The 21,452-nt window shown below is 37.9% G+C and overlaps 1 protein-coding gene across 5 annotated transcripts in view; it reads left to right on the top strand.

The window, feature by feature from the left end:
• Nucleotides 1-21,452, top strand: part of znf512b (zinc finger protein 512B) — a 55,329-nt gene that overhangs the window by 21,409 nt on the left and 12,468 nt on the right. For all 5 annotated transcript variants that reach the window (XM_056733023.1, XM_056733022.1, XM_056733021.1 and 2 more), the window contains exons 3-11: nucleotides 9,668-9,759; nucleotides 9,960-10,088; nucleotides 11,487-11,695; nucleotides 12,188-12,414; nucleotides 15,124-15,195; nucleotides 17,136-17,270; nucleotides 17,533-17,660; nucleotides 19,961-20,050; nucleotides 21,195-21,293. In XM_056733023.1, the coding sequence (XP_056589001.1) occupies nucleotides 9,668-9,759; nucleotides 9,960-10,088; nucleotides 11,487-11,695; nucleotides 12,188-12,414; nucleotides 15,124-15,195; nucleotides 17,136-17,270; nucleotides 17,533-17,660; nucleotides 19,961-20,050; nucleotides 21,195-21,293 (1,181 nt within the window). The remainder of the gene's footprint in view (nucleotides 1-9,667; nucleotides 9,760-9,959; nucleotides 10,089-11,486; nucleotides 11,696-12,187; nucleotides 12,415-15,123; nucleotides 15,196-17,135; nucleotides 17,271-17,532; nucleotides 17,661-19,960; nucleotides 20,051-21,194; nucleotides 21,294-21,452) is intronic.

Below are 21,452 nucleotides of genomic sequence, written 5' to 3'. Positions count from 1 at the left end.
AACGGCTAACAGGGAGCTTAGCGACTTCCAGCAAGCGACAGACACCATTGCATGCTATATACAAAAAGTTCTTTATGCAAATGACAAGCGACTTTTGGGAGCCACTGCCAATGGCAATTAATCCAGCAAAGCTCACGTCATCCATTTCTCATCAATGACTGTAGTGGATGGTTAATCATGTCTATTACTGTTACTAACCAGAACTAGACACGCCTACTAATCACATCATTAAAAATAGACAGGCAACACACAGCAAAGTTTCTGGCACTTGAAGAATACTGAACTTTTGACAAGGTTTAAAGTAAAACAAATGCTTGTGAATTATGAAATATGGAGTGTTAAATGCACTCTTAAAAATGCTGGGTTGTTTTCAACTCATGGATGGGTATAATATAGACAAAACCAAGAGTTGGGTTGTAAATTAACCTATGCTGTGTTGTTGTTACCCATACAGAGTGAAACCAAACACACACCTATTGAACATCTTAAAAGAAGTTTATTAATTTAACAAAAAGTTAATTAAGAATAAAGACCATTGAGAGCCGTCTTCAGGCAGACAGAAGAAGGAAAATAAGAGGGTCACAGAGTGTGTGTGTGTGTTTGTGAGTGGTGTTGCAGGGAGAAAGGAGAGTGGCTGGGTTATTTGAGAGCATTATGCAGTTGGCAGCACCCCCTCTTGCTTCTCCCCCCCCTCTCTCTCTCTCTCTCTCTCTCTCTCTCTCTCTCACTGCTGCTTCAGTGAGGATGACAACGAGGAGCTCACAGCTGCAGTCAAAGACAGCTGAGAGGGTCTCGCTTTCTCAAAAATTATAGCGTACCCGTGGGTGTGTGTTTGCGAGGTCATGAGCCGATTTTACAAATTTATAATGATGTACCATTTCTTTCTACAATAGTTGTTCTTGTCTTAGGGAATATGTGTGTCTTGTGGTGGTGTGGGGGGGTGTCATGGGGGGTGTTGGTAGAAAACAGAAACTTGTTTATTTGAGCAAAACAATGAGTGTTTGTGTGTGTGTGTGTATGTCTGTTTAAAGAGTTTGTACAGTAAGGATATTGTGCCGTGTAAGAGAACTAAAGGGGTTCATTGACAATTGTTATAACAAGTAGGTTTTGAACATTTTATGAGGAAAAACTCACAGCTAGTGACGCTAGAGTGTTATGGGTGGTTGCTCGGCAGTTGCTAAAGTGTTCTGAATGTTTTCAGCAGGTTGTTATGCAGTTGCTTGAATCTTCAGAGTGGTTGCCAAGGGCATTACCAGGTGGTTGCTATGGTGCTAAAGATAATTTGTAGGCATATATATTGTACGTTGTGAATCATATAAAAAAGTTTTCAAAGTTCAAAGAAAGAAAAAAGCAATCCTGAAGCCCATCCCTAAACCCCACTCCTAAACCTAATGTAAAGTAAGTAACTGGCGTGAAAGCGAATCATACTAAAACGTACAGAGAGAGGCGGTTCTAGGGTAAATAGATATCTGGGGCTTAGCCTAGAGACGTCCATGTGTTCGAAATCACTTGTATGGGTTGTTGGCGCGCTTGTTTGTGAGTTTGCAGGATCAAATTTTTTTTGTCGACATGCCTGAAAAAAAAAATCATGTGCACCACGACTGTGACGCTCTCTATTTGAGCTGTTTCGCCAAGCATCCCTATTTAAAATAACTAACATGCACATGCTAAAAATGTAAAATGTGCATGGCCCCTTCGTGATTCTTAAAGGGCATGGTACATTTTTTTGAGCCTAAACCAACCCCCATAGTTCACCCCTAGCGTCGCCTCTGCAAACAAATATGATGATTTCATACAAATTACAATATTGAAAAAACTGACATAGTGATGTTTTTCTTCCTATGATTTACAACGCGATATGTAAAAACACTGAAATTTCGATGATTTGTCTTGACTTGATCAAGAATAACATTTCTAGAATTTAATTGAGATTGAAACGTTGACAAGTGATTATATTGTCATATATTATATTATTATATTAAATATATTATATCGTTGATTATATAAGTCTCTGAAATATAGGAACTTATACCATAATTAACCTGTTTTCATTATTGCACAGAACACGCTTATAACTGCACAAAGTATGTGCATAACCTGCTGTGAGCTACAGTCACCGGCCCGGCCATTCATAGACAACGTGATTTTCAATCTCCAAATGTTGTGCAATTACTGCCTGCCAGTTGAGTTTGTGACAAAACATTTTGGATTTTTTTACATATTGTTAAATACTGCATAATATAATTCATTTGAATTGAAGTTTTTTGTGTTTCTTAAAGTTCAAGATGATTTTATAATGCCTACATTTTTTGTTCAAGTTAATAAAACAGTATTTTCCCTATATATTTCATCATTTAGGATTTCTTTAAAAAAAGTGTAAAAATCTCATCCCAGTCTCGTGTCACACTCCCTGCGTCAAAATAATCTATTGTACTGAAGGTTAATATTTAGGTTAAGGGAGTTTAAATCCATAATCCAGCAGTAACATTCGCCTTGGGAAGCACCACTAAGTTTGCTTGTGTACATCCACACTACACGTAAACTGACATGTACGGAGACAAGTGACTTTCAATCCCATAGTACCACAAACATGTCTTTCCCGAGAGCAATGTTTTTTAATTATCCTCTTTATCTAAACGACCTTTATAAGTGCAGGCAGAAATTAAAATTCATACATCATTTCTTCTTGAGCAGAAGAAGCATAATGACAGGCAGAAGAAGCATAATGACAGGCAAAATCTTCTCCGCGTGTCGTGCGAACACATCTGTGTTTATGTTGTTAAGTACCGTATAGTTTTCACATACACACTGATGGAAGATTTCTTATTTAATGTGCACAAGGGTTTTCAGTGTCTCATCACAGGGCCCGTGACCACATCCACCCCCCCACATGCACTGGTCTTGCATATCTTCCTAATTCAGCCAGAACGGATCTCTCTAATTCTCTTGATCATTAACAGTCTGATTACAAATGCACCCACATCAGCCGCTAGCAACAAGCATGGATCTTTCTTTAAGCTTTCCAAACATTCTTTTAAACAGCATATCATTTCACTATCGAGTTCGCCACCCATCCTCAGGGTAAAATCAAAGATTACGTTTAATCCATTATCCAATAGGACTAAAACCACAAGACTAACAGGGATGCCTCCTCAGAGGGACATTTGTAATGATGAAGACATGAATCCCTACAAACATGCTCCAATAATAATCATTTAAAGAATCCAATTTTCCCCGCCTCTTTTAAAACCCTTTAAAGCTTTTGAGTTTCCAGCGCATAGCTACACAGGCTGGAAGATGTTACATTGTGTACAGTTACAGGGGACAGCAGGCACGCAAGCTTATGTGTACAGTGTCCAGTGCATTCAAATGGGACCTGTGAATGTATTCAGTATAACGTAAAGATCTTTAACGTCCCCGTGAACCGGAAGATGCGATCGTGTTTACCTCCAATGAGAAGAAATTTGGGACTGGCTTGTTTTTTCCCTGCGATTTGATTGGATGTTTAAAAACAGCTGTTGCGTTTTGGAATGGAACTGGGTGCAGACTACTGATCTATATCATTGGGCTTAAAATGCTAAACCAACTTTTAGGAGGTGAAGCCACCGGAAGCGATCGTGCCGCCATCTTGCTATGCCCAACTGACAGAGAGCACCATTGACTTGCGGTCAAAATGACGATTTACCATAACCCGTTTTCAGCTTATTAGTCAAGCGATACGTTTTTAGTTCACATGTGTGTTTAAATTAATTATTACTTCTGATGTGTTTTACAAAGTTTATTTTTATTTTGGGAGTTCAGAATAAGAACAATTGTCATATGTTGAGGTTTTCTCGTAAGTCTGCTGATCTGATATGCATGCTACTGTCTTGAAAATGAACGTTACTCACTCTATATCTAATAAGAAGGGAAAATTCCAGACTTTACATAATAAACCATTTACATGCTTAATACGTTTTCGTTGTAAGAATGTACTGTGAGACTTCAGATATAAAATCGGGAACTGGTAAGGCACTGTTTAATCATCAATATGTGATAACTTAATATTCATTTAATAGAACATTTGGGCATACCAACATGGAGGTGCGGTAGCTTCAGTGTAATGACGTCAAGAGCAATCTAGTCATTTTTATAGATCAGTGGAGCAGACTGACAGTCGAAGGGAAGGAGTTAACAGATGCCCAGCCCAAGCCGTCTAGTTTACATCATTTAAGATGGATAGTCACTACAAGTGCATTTTCAGATTTTAAATTAAGATTATGAGGGCAGGGGGGCACGGTGGCTTAGTGGTTAGCACGTTCGCCTCACACCTCCAGGGTTGGGGGTTGGATTCCCGCTTCCGACTTGTGTGTGTGGAGTTTGCATGTTCTCCCCGTGCCTCGGGGGTTTCCTCCGGGTACTCTGGTTTCCTCCCCTGGTCCAAAGACATGCATGGTAGGTTGATTGGGATCTCAAAATTCTCCGTAGGGTGTGAGTGTGTGAGTGAATGAGTGAGTGTGTGTGCCCTGCGATGGGTTGGCACTCCATCCAGGGTGTATCCTGCCTTGATGCCCGATGACTCCTGAGATAGGCACAGGCTCCCCGTGACCCGAGGTAGTTCGGATAAGCGGTAGAAAATGGAATGGAATGGAATGGAATTATGAGGGCACACACATTTTAAAAAGAGAAGGTCCCACAATGGTAAGCTATTTACAATAAACGCTGCAATATAAAAAATAGGAATTGTTATCTTTAATTTCACCGGGACTTTAACCAACCGGATATCTGTTCATTGTGAATCAAACATAGGGCAAAAATTTTAATGGTAATGAATTCCATTACAAATACCACTATTGTTTTTGTCAGCAGGGAGTTAGTTCTATTACAGCGGACGGGTCCTGATTTTATCATTTGCGATTTGATTGGATGTCACAAGTAGGACAAGATAGTATTACTTGTTCCTTTTCCCCCCACACGTTTAACATGCTGATGAATCACGCTCGGTTTTTATTAAGAACGTTAGTAGGGTCAATTTTGATCTCATGTCTTGCTGACTTGCTGGTTTCGGTCGGGAACCACAGCCCACTCCACCAACCCCGGTGAACGGGGTCATCAGTGTGAGGAGGAAAGAAGAAGAGCAAGCCAAGCCACTGTTACAGCTCAGATGTGAATAAAGGGCTGATAGCGGGGAATCAGTGACATGTAATTAGCACGTTGTCTGGTCTCAGACCTGCCCTTCCTCCCCCTCCTCTTCACTCTCTCAGTGCTCAGCCCTCCCACGTGCTTCTGTGGAGAGTCGCAGGGCTGCTGTGATGGAGGATACAGCTAATTGTGAGAGAGAGGCGAGTGCCAGTGAAAGAGCCTGCCCCCCATACCCACAGAAAGAGAGAGAGGAAAAATGAGAGTGTGTGTGATCCTTTAAGGGACAGGTCACCCAAAAAATTAAATTGATATCATTTTATCTCAAAGGCAAATGACTTGCATTCTTCTGTGAATATTCAAAGTCATACAGGCACGTCAACGAGCGTCTATTCATCAGAAGGTATCCAGCTTACATTTTTGTGAAAGGGATAGTTTACCCCAAAATATTTGTTTCCATCATGTACTCACCTTGCTTGTTTTGACGAATGTTGGTAACCAGACAACATTGCCCCCATTGACGTCCATTATATGAACACAAAACCTCTGAGACATATCTCAAAATATCTTCTTTTATACTCCACTGAGGTGTCATATTCAGGTTTTGAATGACATAATGTATTATCTTGCTCCTGATTGGTTTGCTTTTATTTCTTTAGCATTCATGATACATTGTAAATTTAAGTTGCCGATTGTATAGTTTTTAGTATAACACTTTTAACTAAAAAAAAAAAAACATTCTTCGTGCTGAAGCTCTTTTACCTATGGCCCAGGTGATGTCATTGGTTTTCAAGTACCAAAAACTTGATGTGCCATATTACATTTTATAACATGGTCTGTTTGAATTCTCCATTCTGATTGGCTGGAAGATGTTCATTAAAACTGTTTAATGCACAGGTAGTTCAGTCAGCTTGATGAATGTTTGAAATTAACTGATGAGAATAACTGTCATTTTCTCCTCAAAAATTAGATTATAAACATCAATAACTCAACTCAACTCAACTCAACTTTATTTATATAGCGCTTTTTACAATTTTCATTGTTACAAAGCAGCTGTACATGAGACACATTTAATACAAGTATGAATTCTAAAGCAGCCCCCCCGGCCAGGCAGATAGTGCAAAACAATATGCAAACGGTGGTGAGGAACCCAAAACTCCCATCGAGAAAAAAAACCTCAGGGGAACCCAGGCCCAACCAGGGGATTCCAGTTCCCCTCTGGCAAAAGCTGCTGCCTCTGCACAAGCTCAACAGTGCTTGCACAACAAGGCTTAGTAAAAATATAAAAATTAAGGATTAAAGATTATCATTAACAATCTAATAGCATTTGAAATGTTGTAGGAAAAACAAAGTTGTCGCGTCCTTTATCCAGCTCTATCCTCTTAGCACTTGTCAGGTCACCGCTTCCCATTCTCAGCTCTGCCATCAGGTCTGGGCATGAACTGCATCCTGCGGTAACCTTGGAACAAAGAGACAAGACTGGCTGAGAGTAGAGTACTGTTCTGCACTCTTTGATGCAACAAGTACATCATTTGTTGTTGGATGTGTTCCTGGTTCCGGTTGATCTAAATAATGCAGCCTAAATCCTCTGAGGATTAATATTATGGAGGTGTAGTGTATGCAAGATTAAAAAGATGAGTCTTTAGTCTAGATTTAAAATGACAGAGTGTGTCTGCCTCCCGGACCGTGCAGGGAAGAATATTCCAAAGTTTAGGCGCTAGATAAGAAAAGGATCTACCACCTGCACTTGATTTTGAAATTCTAGGTATTACCAACTGACAGGACCCCTTAAAGCGTAATGTACGTGGAGGTCTGTAATACAATAGAAGTTCATTCAAATACTGCGGCGCTAGACCATGTAGGGCTTTATAGGTAATAAGCAAGATCTTAAAGTTAATGCGATGCTTTATAGGTAACCAGTGCAAGGTTGACAGAACCGGGGTTATATGCTCATACTTTTTTGTACGTGTAAGAACTCGAGCTGCCGCGTTTTGAACCAGTTGCAGTTTTTGTAATAGGCCCGCAGGGCAACCACCTAGAAGTGCATTACAGTAATCTAGTCTTGATGTCATGATGTCAATAACAGCTTAAACTTGGAAAATGACCATGGTGTAAACAGAATAATCCTCCGCTTGGCGTCCGGTGGTTCTTGGCCTCTACATCGTACATTAAAATCCGTTAATGCATCCTTTAATATTCCTTTATCCTTAAGAGACGTAGATTAAACAACATTTGTGATATTATTTTACAACGGTTACAACAAGTAATGTTGGACGCGGCAACTTGACACGATTTTTCTACAACACTTCAAATGCTATTAGATTGTTAATGATAATCTTAAATCTATAATTTACCTTATTCGTAAGTTTATTTATTTTTTATTTAGCCTTGTTGTGCAAGCACTGTTGAGCTTGTGCAGAGGCAGCAGCTTTTGCCAGAGGTTAACTGGAATTCCCTGGTTGGGCCTGGGTTCTCCTGAGGTTTTTTTTCTCGATTGGAGTTTTGGGTTCCTCGCCACCGTTTGCATATTGTTTTGCACTATTTGCCTGGCCAGGGGGGCTGCTTTAGAATTCAGAAGTTAGACATAATTAATATTGCATATAACAATTTATAGTCCGTTTAATATTTGACCTGTGGTTCTCTCTCCAATGTGTGCTTTCACTTTGCGTGTGTGCGTCTATGTCAATGTGTGTAAGTATGTATGCATATTGTGTGTGTGGAGCATTTGTATGTCTGTCTTTTGTTGTTTTCACCTTTTTCTTGTTTTTAAAGGTATATGCCTTTAGTTGTTTTTATTGTATTCAATGTAACAATGAAAATTGTAAAAAGCGCTATATAAATAAAGTTGAGTTGAGTAATCATGTTAAAGAATCGTTATTTCAATTTTGTCCAAAATAATCATGATTATAATCGAGCAGCTATAACTTGGAATACTATAACCCTATGCTTTGTGCTCACATTGAGCTATCGTTGCAGAGTTGCATGAAGATTCTACAGAACGTCTCTATTTGAGCAATTCCAGCGTTATGAATGTGACATTTTTAGTCAAAACATGAAGTGTAAATACTGAGAGAATGTATATATTACAAATATATTCAACTATCTGGTTTTATTTGACCAAACTCAGAAATTTGAGTCTACGCATGAGTTTTAAAAAAGAGAAAAAAACATGCGTTACGGATGTGACAAAAAAGGATGCCAGCTTTTGAGAGACGACATACTTTGGAGGATTTCCGTGAATTCAAATGTACAAACAGAAGCAACAATAACCAACAAATGGAGTAGGGTTGACTCTTCGTAGACCACGAAATAATTATTTTTATTTAAATTTTTATGGGGAAATTTCTAAAGAAATTCGGACCGTTACGGATGTGACAATTCACTTACCTGACTATGGAAAACTATGCTTCAAAGGATCATAGAAGGAGGAAAGTCATAAGGGTTGCACTAAACACAAGTGAGATTATAATGACACGATTCTCCAAATTCAAAATCTCTTTAAAGGGAGCGTGTCAAAGACACAACTGATTAATGGTTGATTTACTCAAGACTGTGAATGGTCTTTATCCACAGTCACTCTCATTGACACACACACTCACTGCAGACAATATGTCTGAAGCCAATTTGTAAGTGTCCTTATTATTTAGTTGCTTAGCAGCCGAAGCCAGCAGTCCTCTATGGAGTATTAGGGTGTAATTAGCTGCAGTTTGCTCAAAGTTTGACATTGTCAATGTTTGTTTGCATGTGCGGCAACCTTCTGTGACCTCCTCAAACAGAAAACCAACACATGATATCGCCTCCAATTCCCCCGGGACTTTCAGGAAATAAGCAAAGCCGTTAATTTGTACGCAGAATGAATCTGCAGTTGACTGTGTCTCTAAATGTACGTTTAGCTTCGCTTAAGACCCAGAGGGCACGTCTGAAACACACGGAGCGATGCAGTGTTGTTAGGTGTTGGGGGAGTTTCTTGGATGATCATTAATCTGGAAAAGGTTAATGGGTCTTTGATAAAATCGAGGCGTTTTAGGGAGGGGAGGATAAGATCGGAATTCCACAGAAGCTCAAGTCAAATTCCCCGTTGAATCTTGTGTTTCATTGTTTCACCAATGAAAGAAAACTAAATTGGTTTGAGAAAAAATGAGGCATCGGCGACAGAATGTGCGGGTGAATTTGCACCAGAATATTATTTGATCTTGATGCAATGAAGGTTTTTGGCAATGAAATAAAATGAAATAAAAAATCAAATGAAATCAGATTAAAATTTTTAATAAAAGAAGGGTCAATGAATAAGGCCGGTCACAATTAATACTATTTAATTTTGATATAATGAATGTTTCTGGCAAAAAAGTAAAGAAAGGAAAAATGAAATGAAATGAAATTAAAATATAAAATAAGGGTAAAATTACAATATAAAATAAGAGTCAATGAATAAGACCTGTCACAATGAATACTATTTAATCTTCAAATAATGAAGGTTGCTGCCAATAAAATAAATGCAACACATTACAAATGTAAAGTCAGCTTTGTTTTCTGTTTCATGCCTTTAAAGGCTCTTTCTCAGGTTCCTCCTGTAATGAGAAGTCAGAGGGCAAGAAGAAAGGGCGCCCCCGTGTGGAGGTGCAGGAACTGCGCAATATTCCTGTGAGTAAACCCACAAGCTATTCTTTCTGGCTAATGCTGGCGGTTTGCCAGTGCGGGATTTCGGGGAATTTGGGACTTTCCAAATTATTTCCAACTGTTGTGCTGTAAAGGAAAACATCTCATAAAGAAGTCCAGTGTGTGAATTGATTGCTAATAGTTTCTAATTACTGTGTCTTTGTGTTGTGTTTCTTTGGCTGCAGGCTCATATGATCGTTCAGTGGAAAGAGGAGTTTAAAAGTCGTTCCAGGGTGAAATGCCCGTGCTCGGGCTGCTGGCTGGAATTCCCCAGTATTTATGGACTTAAATATCATTATCAGAGATGCCAAGGGGTAAAATCAACTATCCAAAGAAAACACCCGAAACACATGTACAACCAGCAGAATTCTGCATATACTCTAAATAGGAAAACAACCTTAATAGGCAATACTATAATAGCAGTTTATACCATGGTCTGTTTGAATACTCGATTCTGATTGGCTGGATGGGTGGTTCTAGGACGCCACGTCGGACATAACGTTTTGGACAAAACTGCTGTAACAATGGTTGTAACAAAACACATATACAAATCCAGTCAGACACATACTGTATGTCTTAATGATTCATTGAATGATTATATTATTTGTTAAATAATTTTTGTGATATTTTAAAGGCTGTAGTCGCAGTGCTGTAAAAGACTCTTAAACGAGTATCGGCATACTGCTAACAGTTGTTTTTAGACTGTAAGCACGCTAAAGCACACCTCATTGTGACAGCTCGCAAAAATCTTCTTGGTGAAGTTGTGAGAGCTCATTAAAAATGTATTCAACTTCAAGCTGGGGTCTTTCACAAAGTCTTTCTTTGTCTAATCATATTGAACTATTGTTTTTGTGAAATAATTAAAATATGCATAATAAATATAATAATACGAAGTGAAAGATCAGATAAATGTTTTGTTGACATTAGCACATAAAATTGTATTGCACAGCGCTCTGGAATGCGTGATTCTGATTGGTCAGTCATTCAAAGGTATGTTATTCCTAGAAATCACCAGCCCTAAAAAAAACAAGGGGTCATAAAAATAATTTGCTTACAAATTCTTATTCATCTTGTTTGAACATTGCGTCTTGACTTAAAGGAACCGTTCACCCTGTCATCCTTTCCTCACCCTCAAGTTGTTCCAAACCTGTATAAATTTTTAATTTTTTTTTAAACACAAAAGAAAATATTTGGAAGAATTTAGCGAAAAAAAACGTTCTGCGGCACTTTGACAGTTATTTTAATGGTAGTCAATGGTTTCCTAGAAATCTATTCTTCAAAATATCTTTATTTGTGTTCAACCAAACAAAGAAATGTATGCAGGTTTGGAACAACTTGAAGGTGAGGAAATAATGACAGAATTTTCATTTTTGGGTGAACTGTCCCTATTTAAGCGAAAAGGAAAAGTTTGTATTTGTTACAAATTTATTAATAAAATATTTCAAATTCAGTATCCAAAAATTCCCTTTCTGAATAAAATACATTTTAAATGTAATGTACCAGTATATGACCCATATATCAATAATTATTATTGTAGTGGTTTACATAATAACATAATCACCAGAACAAAATTTGTAAACACTTTAATTTTGTCGTGCACATGTTATTTGCCTCAGTTTTAAATGCTCAGTTTTACACAATATGTTCCATCTTTCTTGTTCTCTTGCTTTCATTATTTAAAATGACACAACATTACTGTGTGTGTCATTCAGGCGACCATAGCAGAGAAGCTTAGTCACAGATGCCCATACTGTGAGGCTGTGTTTGCCACGAAGGTCCGTCTTCAAAAGCACAAACTGTGGAACCACCCAGAAAGGGTCACCATGGAGACCAAGTCCGGGGTCACCCTGGATACCAAACCCGATCTCAAGTCCGAACCCAAACAGCAGAAGAGCGTTGTGAAGGGCAATGCCAAAAAAAGGTTAGAATTGGCAATGCCCTGTTCCTGAAACAGTCCTAAAGGGATAGTGCACCCACAATAAAAAAATCATAATATAGTTTTTTCACTCTCACGTCATTTCAAGCCTGATGCAGAACATGGCAAAAGATATTTTGAAGAACATCGGTAACCCAAACATCGTTGACTCCAATTGAACACAAAACCACTGAGACATCTCGAAATATCTTCTTTTTTGTTTCACATGCAGAAGAAACTATCCTCTTAAAGGGTCGACCATTTTGCTCCTTCTTGGTTTCCTTGTGTTTCTTTAGCATGATACATTTCTGCACTAAATTCATTTTCAAAGTGTTTGGCATTACACTCAGAAACAAAAACAACAACCATTTACTTCAGGACGTGGTTTGTTTTCCACACGGCGATCATTAAGTTCCAGATGTTGTTCTCCTGTATTACTATGGTACCAGTCCTCCGTGCATTGCCTTTAATAGCCTGTGTTCCCTTCGCTCCTCTAAGGCCCACAGAGAACAGCCCTCCGTCGCCCGCATTTTTCAAGGTGAAGAAGACCCAGGAGGTATCTCAGCCCTCACAGAATGGAGAGTGCGCCCCCCAAAGACCGGATAGGAGACAGCAGCACAGTTCTCAGCATCAGGGGACATCTGTAGACACTGGGGACAGTGAGAGCGAGGAGGACAGTCTACCCCCACCATTCCCCGAAGAGGATCCTGAAAGAATGAAGCACAGTAAGATTGCTACACACTAAGATTTTAAAATCCTGGGTGTTGTGTGATTCTCTGAATATTTAGTCTTGTAATACCATGGTATTTTTTCAAAGTACTCTGGAATAACATGTAAATACTGTGGTATAAAGGCGCTAAAAAAGAGACCATTTCCAAAATTTCATTTTAAATAAGCATTTCTAGATGTATTGTGGCCATTCCAGTCCAGTGTTTGTTGTATTTCTACAAAATCAAATCTTAGAGTGACATAAAGTCATCCAACAGCAGTGTGAAAGACTGACAGCATGACAAGACACGTGTAAACTTTGAGAAATGTCGAGGTTAACTTTTCCTGAATGTACATGTTCTCAGTTTCTCCGTTTTTCATTTTCTGCAAATAAATGCAAAAAGAAACAATATTTTTATTTGGGAGAACTATTGTTAGTAGTTCACAGAATGACCAAAAATGATGATTTTACCTAAACACATACATGTAAACGGTACACTTTAAAATCAGAAAAACGCTCTCTGAAATGGTCTCTTAATTTTTCCCGTTATGTATATGTACTGTATATAAATTTATACCACAGGCTGTTGAATGCTTCAATCTGCTTGGTTGACAAACGTTCTATGGGTATGAATTAACTTTCAGTTAAATGCACACCTATGAAGCTGTTCCAGGTCTGCTGACCACATTACAATTCTATTTCACTTCGCCAAGGCGAAACATAGGCCATCACCACACTCAGCACACTGTCCTTGATCTGACGTTTATAATGTCAGACTTAACGGTAAATGGAAACGCGTGCAGTTTCGTTTCAATAAACAAAGCTTTTAAAAAACAAGAAATACTTACACTTAAATAAAATTATTAAAATAACTAGAAAGAAAACCAAAAGCATTAATAAACACTGATAGCCTACTGGTTCGTTTTCCTCTTCATGCTGAGTATTGCTGATAACAAATATATTTGGATAGTCCTACTCCTTCAAAAGTTTGCGTTATTTTTAGATAGAAACAATACAAGGAATAAATCATTTATTATCACAGGCTTTTCTGTCACATTACCGCAAACATGCAGGTGTGTGCGCGATCTCTCGCCTCGTGGCTTAATTACCAACTTGGGGTGTGCATTAACTTTCAAATAATTGAACAGCCCATTGTCAGTTATTCCTTATATATATGTATATATGTGTGCAAAAATATTGATACAGCAAACTGTATTTAGAGTTTAGAGCCCCTAAAATGCAGATCTAAAGTATGCGTTAATGCTACTAAACTGGACAGCTGCCAAAACAACCCTGCTAAAAACAATAGTACTCTGCACAAAACACATAAAAATAGAAAATTTAAAGGTTTTAATAGGAATTGTATTGTATAAATTGAAACTATAATGGAGTCATAATGGAATAAAATATCCCTTAAGTATTTGTTTGTGTATATGTAATGTGTGCCATAATATGTTAAAATGGTGCGTTACGCTTTAGAGATTTGAAATTCTGAAACCTCAACAATGTCTGTTAAAATTGTAACATTAGTAACATTTAATTTTTTATCAAACCCATCTTCAGTCAATTCCTCCATCAAGAAAAGTAGGCCCACTAACCTTCTAATACTTTCCATGGCTTGAGCCCAGGATGAACATATGACTTATATTCGTCCACTTAATTCTTTGAAAGCAATAATGTTTTCCATTCCCTTCCTTATTAACATGTCCCAGAATGCCCTCAACACTGAGTCATTGAAATTTGTCAGAAAGGGTGTATCGGCCTTTAAGCAGCAGTGTGTACGAGCTCTGTCTCAGATACTTCTCAGGACTGGTCATTAGGTCTCTCTGGTGGCCGCTGCGGTCTCTGTCTCTGCCTGTCGAGATATTTGCGCGGCCCTCGCTGTGAGACGGCTATTTATGGCCTTTGTTTGTGTACACAGCCCCTATGTTTCATGTTCCACGTCGGAGCCAGAGGCGAGAGCCATGTTTGTGTGAGGGGTGGCGTTGCATATGAAATATCCAAAAAAGCACGGGAGCAGCTGTGTTTGTATGACATGAGTTGACAATCAATGTCTGCTACACTAACGCGCACTCACGGAGGGAGACACGTCACATATCTGCTCTCACCTCACATGACTGCTACATGAAAGCTGTGTCAGGTTCTCCACAGCAGTGACAAACACAGGAGATCAGGGAACATGTGAAACAGCAGGTGCTCACTTGCCTTGGGTGCACTGAAGTTTGAGTCTTAATAATGAGCGGTGTTTGTCAAACTTCTTTTAAACTCTAGCTTACCAAGCTGCAAGTTTCTCAAGCGGTAACAAAAAGCATCTGACTTTATTGAGACTATTTAGAAGTAATTCAAATACAAGCAATTCCATGAATGAATTCCACAATGTGTTTTAAGTTTAATGGGAATGTAGGCAATTCTTTCCAGCAATGGAAAAGCCTATTTCTAAAGGTGCTGGGTAGTGATACACCGGTGAAGTGTTCATAGCTGTGCTTTATCCTCAATTAAACATCTACTGACAAATCAGAATCAAGAACTTTTATAAATTCAAATATACTACATGTCTGTCAAAGTATGTATTTGCGGTCTTTAACTTTTACCTCTCTGTCGCCATCTCTGTATAAAAAAGAAATGTAGATTACCGTTGAAGTAAAAAGGCATAACAACTAAGAACTTCTTGTCCTTCTATTAAGATGTTTGACCTCTTGTTGTTGTTGTTCTCCATTTGAGCCAGGGAGGAAGCAGAAAACTCCAAAGAAGTTCACTGGGGAGCAGCCGTCTATTTCAGGAACGTTCGGATTGAAAGGTACCATAACACAAAACACACTCATGTTTTAATAGCTACTATTGGTTTTGATTATAGACACTAGAGATGCGCGGATAAGCTAAAGTGTCACCCGCATCCGCTGCTTCAAATAAATGATCCACCCGCCCGCACGTATAATTTTCTCTGATATAGATATCCGCACGCGACCCGGACCCGATCGTCATTCAAATTTATATTAATTTTCTAGCACTGTCTTTGTCTGTAAATACTTAAATCTAATATTTCGATTTAGCACACACATGATGTACCATATTAGAGGTACCGGTCTTATGGCTTTCATATACATACAATGCCTCACAGTCATTATATATAACATACCCAGTACTTGATTACGCAACCACATCGCTAAAACGCTCCCACACAGTACTTTTCTTTCCTACCTTTTGTTTTGTTTTTAATTCTCCCTTTTTAAATTTCTCTCGGATCTGTTTTGCTCCATTTCTGCTTTAAGAAATAGACCGTCCTCTACCTCAGCCTCAGTCGCATTTCTTTTAAATTACTGCAAATTAGCGCATGATGAAAAATGCATTTAAAACACATTCGTATTTTAAGAGAAATGTTGTTAATATTGTATATGATATCATCCACCCACGACCCACCTACAATTAATCTGAATGTATTTTTTCATTACCCGACCCGGATTTAACCGCCATCCGCGCAACACTAATAGACACACATCTACTATATCCACCTCACTAATCATTAACCCTTAACTTTCCCTTATTTTACATATTTGGCATTGCTAACAAATTATTATTATAATAAGAATAATTTCTGTCGTTATTTATTATTTATTTGAATGAATTAAATAAGCCATTTCAAGTCTATCCTTGAATCAATGTTGATATATGATATGTAAGTAAATAGTAATAAGTAATTAAATTCTTTTTTGAGAGAGTAATTTGAACAGTAATCTAATTACACTATTGAAAATGTAATTAGTAACTTGTAATTAATACTTTTTCAGAGTAACTGACCCAACACTGAAGACAAAATGACCAAATGGATGTGTCATCTTAGGATAATAGTTTTATATTTTAAATTATATGTATTTATATAAAATTACGCGTAGATGTGTATTTTTTTATTTATTATTTCATCATATACAGTGAAAGAATAAGAAAAGCTGTGTTAGACTATAGCTCGAGCTGCGAGGTTTCTCTGAAAAACAGCACTTTTACAGGCGGCTAATGAGAACTTTGCAAACTGCGTGTCTGTATATTTGTTATTGTGTATGAACTGACTGTGCACTTGGAATTACTTGCGAGAGCGCGTCTGTAGACAGCATCACATAGGGTTGCTTGGAGTAACTTTGTCTTACAACGACAGATGGTAAAGGAAAGTTAAGGCGGAAAGCCCTAATTTGGTGACTAAAATCGTGCCCCGCTTCAGCTCATTTAGAAATCTCCAAACTCACTAACATTAGGACGAGGTTAAGGACAAATTCATGTGCGTACGCACGTGTTGTGAATTAGGTGGAACGTTTTCTTGGGAGGTTCCAATGTACATATAAATACGAAAAATCAACGCAATTATTAGTGAATGAGACCCAATGACCTTTGTTGGCCTTTTAACAATATCAGAGGGTGGTCTGTCAGACTGTAAGAATTCAATCCAGTTCTCTGTTAGAAAAACACCTTTTAAGACTTCTGTGGTATTTTCTTTCTGTATGTTTGTCATTAAGAACGTATGCCATTTGTTTGTAATTATCTCCGTTGGTGCTAATAGGTATATTATTAAAGTGTTTCATTTCCTGTTGAGCCATAAAAGTCAGAGACACACAGCACCACAACACTAGCAGAGAATTAGTATATGCTTCTTTAACAGGTTCTTTTAAAACATGGTGCATTAGCCAGTTCTGTGTTCTTTCTGTTGCGAGGTCTTTGGTTGCTATCATTGTAATGTGTTGTGTTAAACAGGGATGAATAAAGTGGAGGAGAAGTTGAAAGCAGGCCGGATGAAAAGGGCGGAGGGGGCTTTGTTCACAGACGAGTCCCAAAGGAAGCAGTCAGCTCCAGCAGCCACCAGAAAAGAATCTACTTCTATCAGTTCAGGTCTCTCTCTCTTTCTCTCTCTGTGTGGTTCTATGATCTGAGATGCTGGTCATGTATTTCAGAAGTCCTATGAAAGCTAATATTAATGATAACGTTTTAATAATAATAATTGAATAATGTTTGTACATTTATGCATATAAGTTCATAAAGCAAAATATTAATAAGGCAAAGTGTGTAAACAACCAATAAAGTGAAATATAGTAGCAGTTTAAATAAAAATGATTAGGCAGTTGTTAAATATAGATGTTTCTTAATTTTCTAGTGCCCCCTGCTGAAGCCCAATGGCAGAACACCATCTCTGAGAGGGGAGAGGTGGTTTGCCCAACCTGCTCTGTCGTCACCCGCAAGACCGTGTCGGGCCTTAAGAAGCACATGGAGATCTGTCAGAAGGTCAGAGGTCACACCACATATCAGTCCAGCTACCTGGATAACATGTTACAGATTAAGCATTGATGGAAACATTCATAAATAAAGGCTTCAACTTTGAAATACGTGTAGTGCTTTGTTTTCCTTGTTGGAAAAGTAAATGTTGTTGAAAACATTGGCGCTGTAAGAATGAAAACTGTTACTTAGTTAGTTCCCAACACTCCTTCTCGGATTTCTTTAAACCAGATGATGGACGGCTCAAACCCCATTGACGCACTCCACTTCCCGCTTGCTTAACAGCTTTAACAGCACAAAACACTCCATTGAACACAAAGTACAACACACGGTCGTCGCGAATGAGGAGAGAGTATCAAATGTTTAATCTATGACTTTCCTCTGTTGTTTATACAACCAAACCACAGAGGAAAGAAAGAGGAAAGTGTTTCAGGCGTGCAATTAGACACCTCTCTCTCAGGACCCCGCGCACAGTGCCGGAGGGAACCATTATGAGCACTTTATTGATCGAGCGACCTACCCGGGGTACTGTACATCTAGAGAAAAGTCTCAAAGTGCACAGGTCTATTAAAATGACGACATGTCTACTATAGGGGAATTGATGGTGTGTGTTATTGCGGGGTCACAAGTAATTGTAGTTTTCCTGGCCTCTACCTCAGACCTGTGTGAAATCAATGGCAGCTGTGATCGGTGTTATGGGACTGAGTTTTTTATGGTTTAATGTTTTGATCAAGTAATGATAACTGGGTCAGTGCACTTACATGAAGTTTACATATTGAATTCTATTAATATTAGAAAATACTGTTGCGCATAAACACTGCTACAGTATCTTTATTATTCTTAAAAACTGCAATTTATAACTTTTTTGGTGAAAAGTACATGTGGATATAGTTGACAAATATTATGTATTATTTTATATTATTGATATTTATATGTGCAACATAAAATAACAATGAAAATAAATATCTTATATGCTATTTTATTTTACACTTTTGTTGTCACACTATAGGACACATTTGCACACTATATATGTCAACTAACTATGTAAAAAATCAGTGTTGAAATCCTTATCTTTTCCTTATCTTACCCAGATTAAAAATGGTAAATGTATTAATAAGTTTTGAGCTGTTGGGTACAATTTATTCGATTGAACTGCATGATATCCTGAATTTTTTATGTAAACAGATAGAGAGGCAAAAATTACGGATTGGAGCTTTAATATTTTTTAATATTTAAGAAATACCACTATTATTTACACCATTTCATTTTTACAGATTTATTTGTAGAGGAACGTATGTATTGTTATAAAATGTATGTTAAATAGGCATGTGACAGTATCCGTTTGTCCATGAGACAGTAATATTGTTGTATTGGATTGCATTTGAAGTTAAAGGATCTTTTGTTGTTATTAATGATGTTTTAGTTATTTTTTAAACACTGGTTGTTATGAAACATTAAAAGCATCATAATATTTAAGAAACTAAATAAAAAAGTAATTTATTTTATGAATAAATTATAATTTACGTTACGAATATTTAATGATTTCGATTGAATTAACTATTTTACCGCCATTGACGAGTTATCTCGTCATATAAAAAAAAACGCTTCCTCGCCAAAGACAAGTTATTACGGCAATCAGTGTTTTACTGTTGTACAGCAAGTGGCGCTATTACACACCACTGGGAAAAAGTACAGATTCCCAGAACCTAGAACGTATATGTTGTAGCGGTTTTTAATGATTGTTCTGAGTGTAATCTGGGCGGAATCTTTGACAAAAAACGTTAATCATCTCAGCTGTTTATTCAAAATGATGCACTTTTGAAGAAACCGACCCATGTCTACGGAGTGATAAAAAACGAACACATGAAGATAGAAGAATACGGTTTCTTTTGTTTAAAGCTGAGACTCTGTTCTTTCATTTGACATATTGTTTGTCCATATATTCTTTACAGAAAATGTACTGTGAGCCATTAAAATTGGGTGAAAATGTAAAAAACGCTGCCGTAGGCTGGCAACTTCTTATTAAAGAGGCTGGCAAACTGAATATGCAAACTGGCAGCATATAGCTTTTAATTTATTGATTACTATGAAAAGCGATATCAGCATACTAAAAAAGATATATAAAAAAAGAAAGCTAGTGTGACTTCAAAGAAATGTAAAACAAATATGCTAATATGAATTAATTATCACAATATACCATATTTTTTGAGTCCCAGTATATGTCGAATAGTATATAAGATAACACATTTTGAATAAATGGTTTGAAGATATGGAGATTGACACCATAAACATTGCTCTTTCTCTTGCAGCTACGTGACGCTCTCAAATGTCAGAAGTGCCAAAAACAGTTCCGATCCAAAGCTGGACTCAATTACCACAGCATGGCTGACCACGCTAAGGTGAGTGTGTCCAGTGTTTCATGTTATATTCAGTGGCCACTACAAAGAAGTCTCTGACCTCAGTTACGTCTCACGATTATGACACCCTTTCCATCCTTCAGCATTACTTCAAGACATAAAGCATCCATTAACCTTGAGCCATTAACTGCTCATATGGAAGAAGATCTAGCCATTAAGCAAAGCCTTTTCAAACGTATAAAAGTTGACGCTATTTCGACTGTAACAATTTCTCCAACACGCCTGAGATATTAACAGCTCTTCTGCCGGTAATCTGTCTTCACAGCAATGTGATAATGATTCTAATCTGCCATGTGGATTTTTTCTGTCAAATTCCAGCCGAAATCTGAAATCAAACAACACATCCCGATATGCGAGAGTGTCCCATGTGACCACTGTGAGGTTCTGTACAAAAACATGAGAGAAAGTGGTTTAAGAGGGGCGTGGGGACATTAGCTCTGCCATCTGCCATCCTCAAGCATTAGCTGGAAACAATAATTCCAAAGAAATATGTTAAATTATGCACAACCAAATGTCTCAGAAACGGTATGAAACATTAATGAGGAAGTGCATTCAATACTCCGTTTTGTTATTTGAGTGTGTGTGGATGGTTTGTAAATGCTGCCAGGTGCTGTTTTTTCACATAAAAACCAAAGTGAGTGTGAGAGTTGGTCTGATTTCATGTTGCCGGCTTTGATTTTTTTGTTTTGAGAACAGGTGTTACTCTTTGTTCTATGAGATGAGAAAGAGAGCAGTCTATGTAGTTAATAGCGGAGTTCTGGCTGCACAATAAACGGTGGGGTTTTGGTCGCCCCGGCACACTTTAAGGGCTTGCACTATTTTACATGCCCTTAACATAAGTAGAGGTCAGTTAAAATGGGCCGAATTTTTAAAAACAAAATAAGTGACCCTAACCCTTTAAATAATGTTTAATAATCATTAATTTGGTTAAAAATGAACTAAAAAACATTTTATCTGATGGCCCACTTTTGCTGATATCACCCTAGAAAAACACTATGCAGTGGCCCCTATGTGCAGATTTTGAGGAGTGCCGAGCCTTTGACTTTCAGTGATTGCATCCCATCTCTTGTCAAGAAACCTTGAGTGACATCAATGCGACTAATTGTGTTTGTTTCCTATTTCGAAGCCCTCGGCGAGTGAAAATGTGGCTGGGGAGGAGCAGGAGGAGAGAGAGAGATTACGGCGCGTCCTCAAACAGATGGGCCGAATCAAGTGCCCCAACGAGGTAGCAATTTATCACCAATAATTCTGTCTGTCCCCAATTCATCTTACTTTCTCCACTTTGCGTTTGGCTACATTCTCTGTTTTGTTATTTGTCTGCCTGTGCAAACTTCATCTGTTCCCTTGTCTGCTCCTACTCATAGGGTTAGATTTACTAAACAGT

The sequence above is a fragment of the Triplophysa dalaica genome, chromosome 20, assembly GCF_015846415.1.
Source record: "Triplophysa dalaica isolate WHDGS20190420 chromosome 20, ASM1584641v1, whole genome shotgun sequence".
NCBI lineage: Eukaryota > Metazoa > Chordata > Actinopteri > Cypriniformes > Nemacheilidae > Triplophysa > Triplophysa dalaica.
Note: the sequence above shows the minus strand (reverse complement) of the source record. Positions and strands in the feature narration are given on the sequence as shown.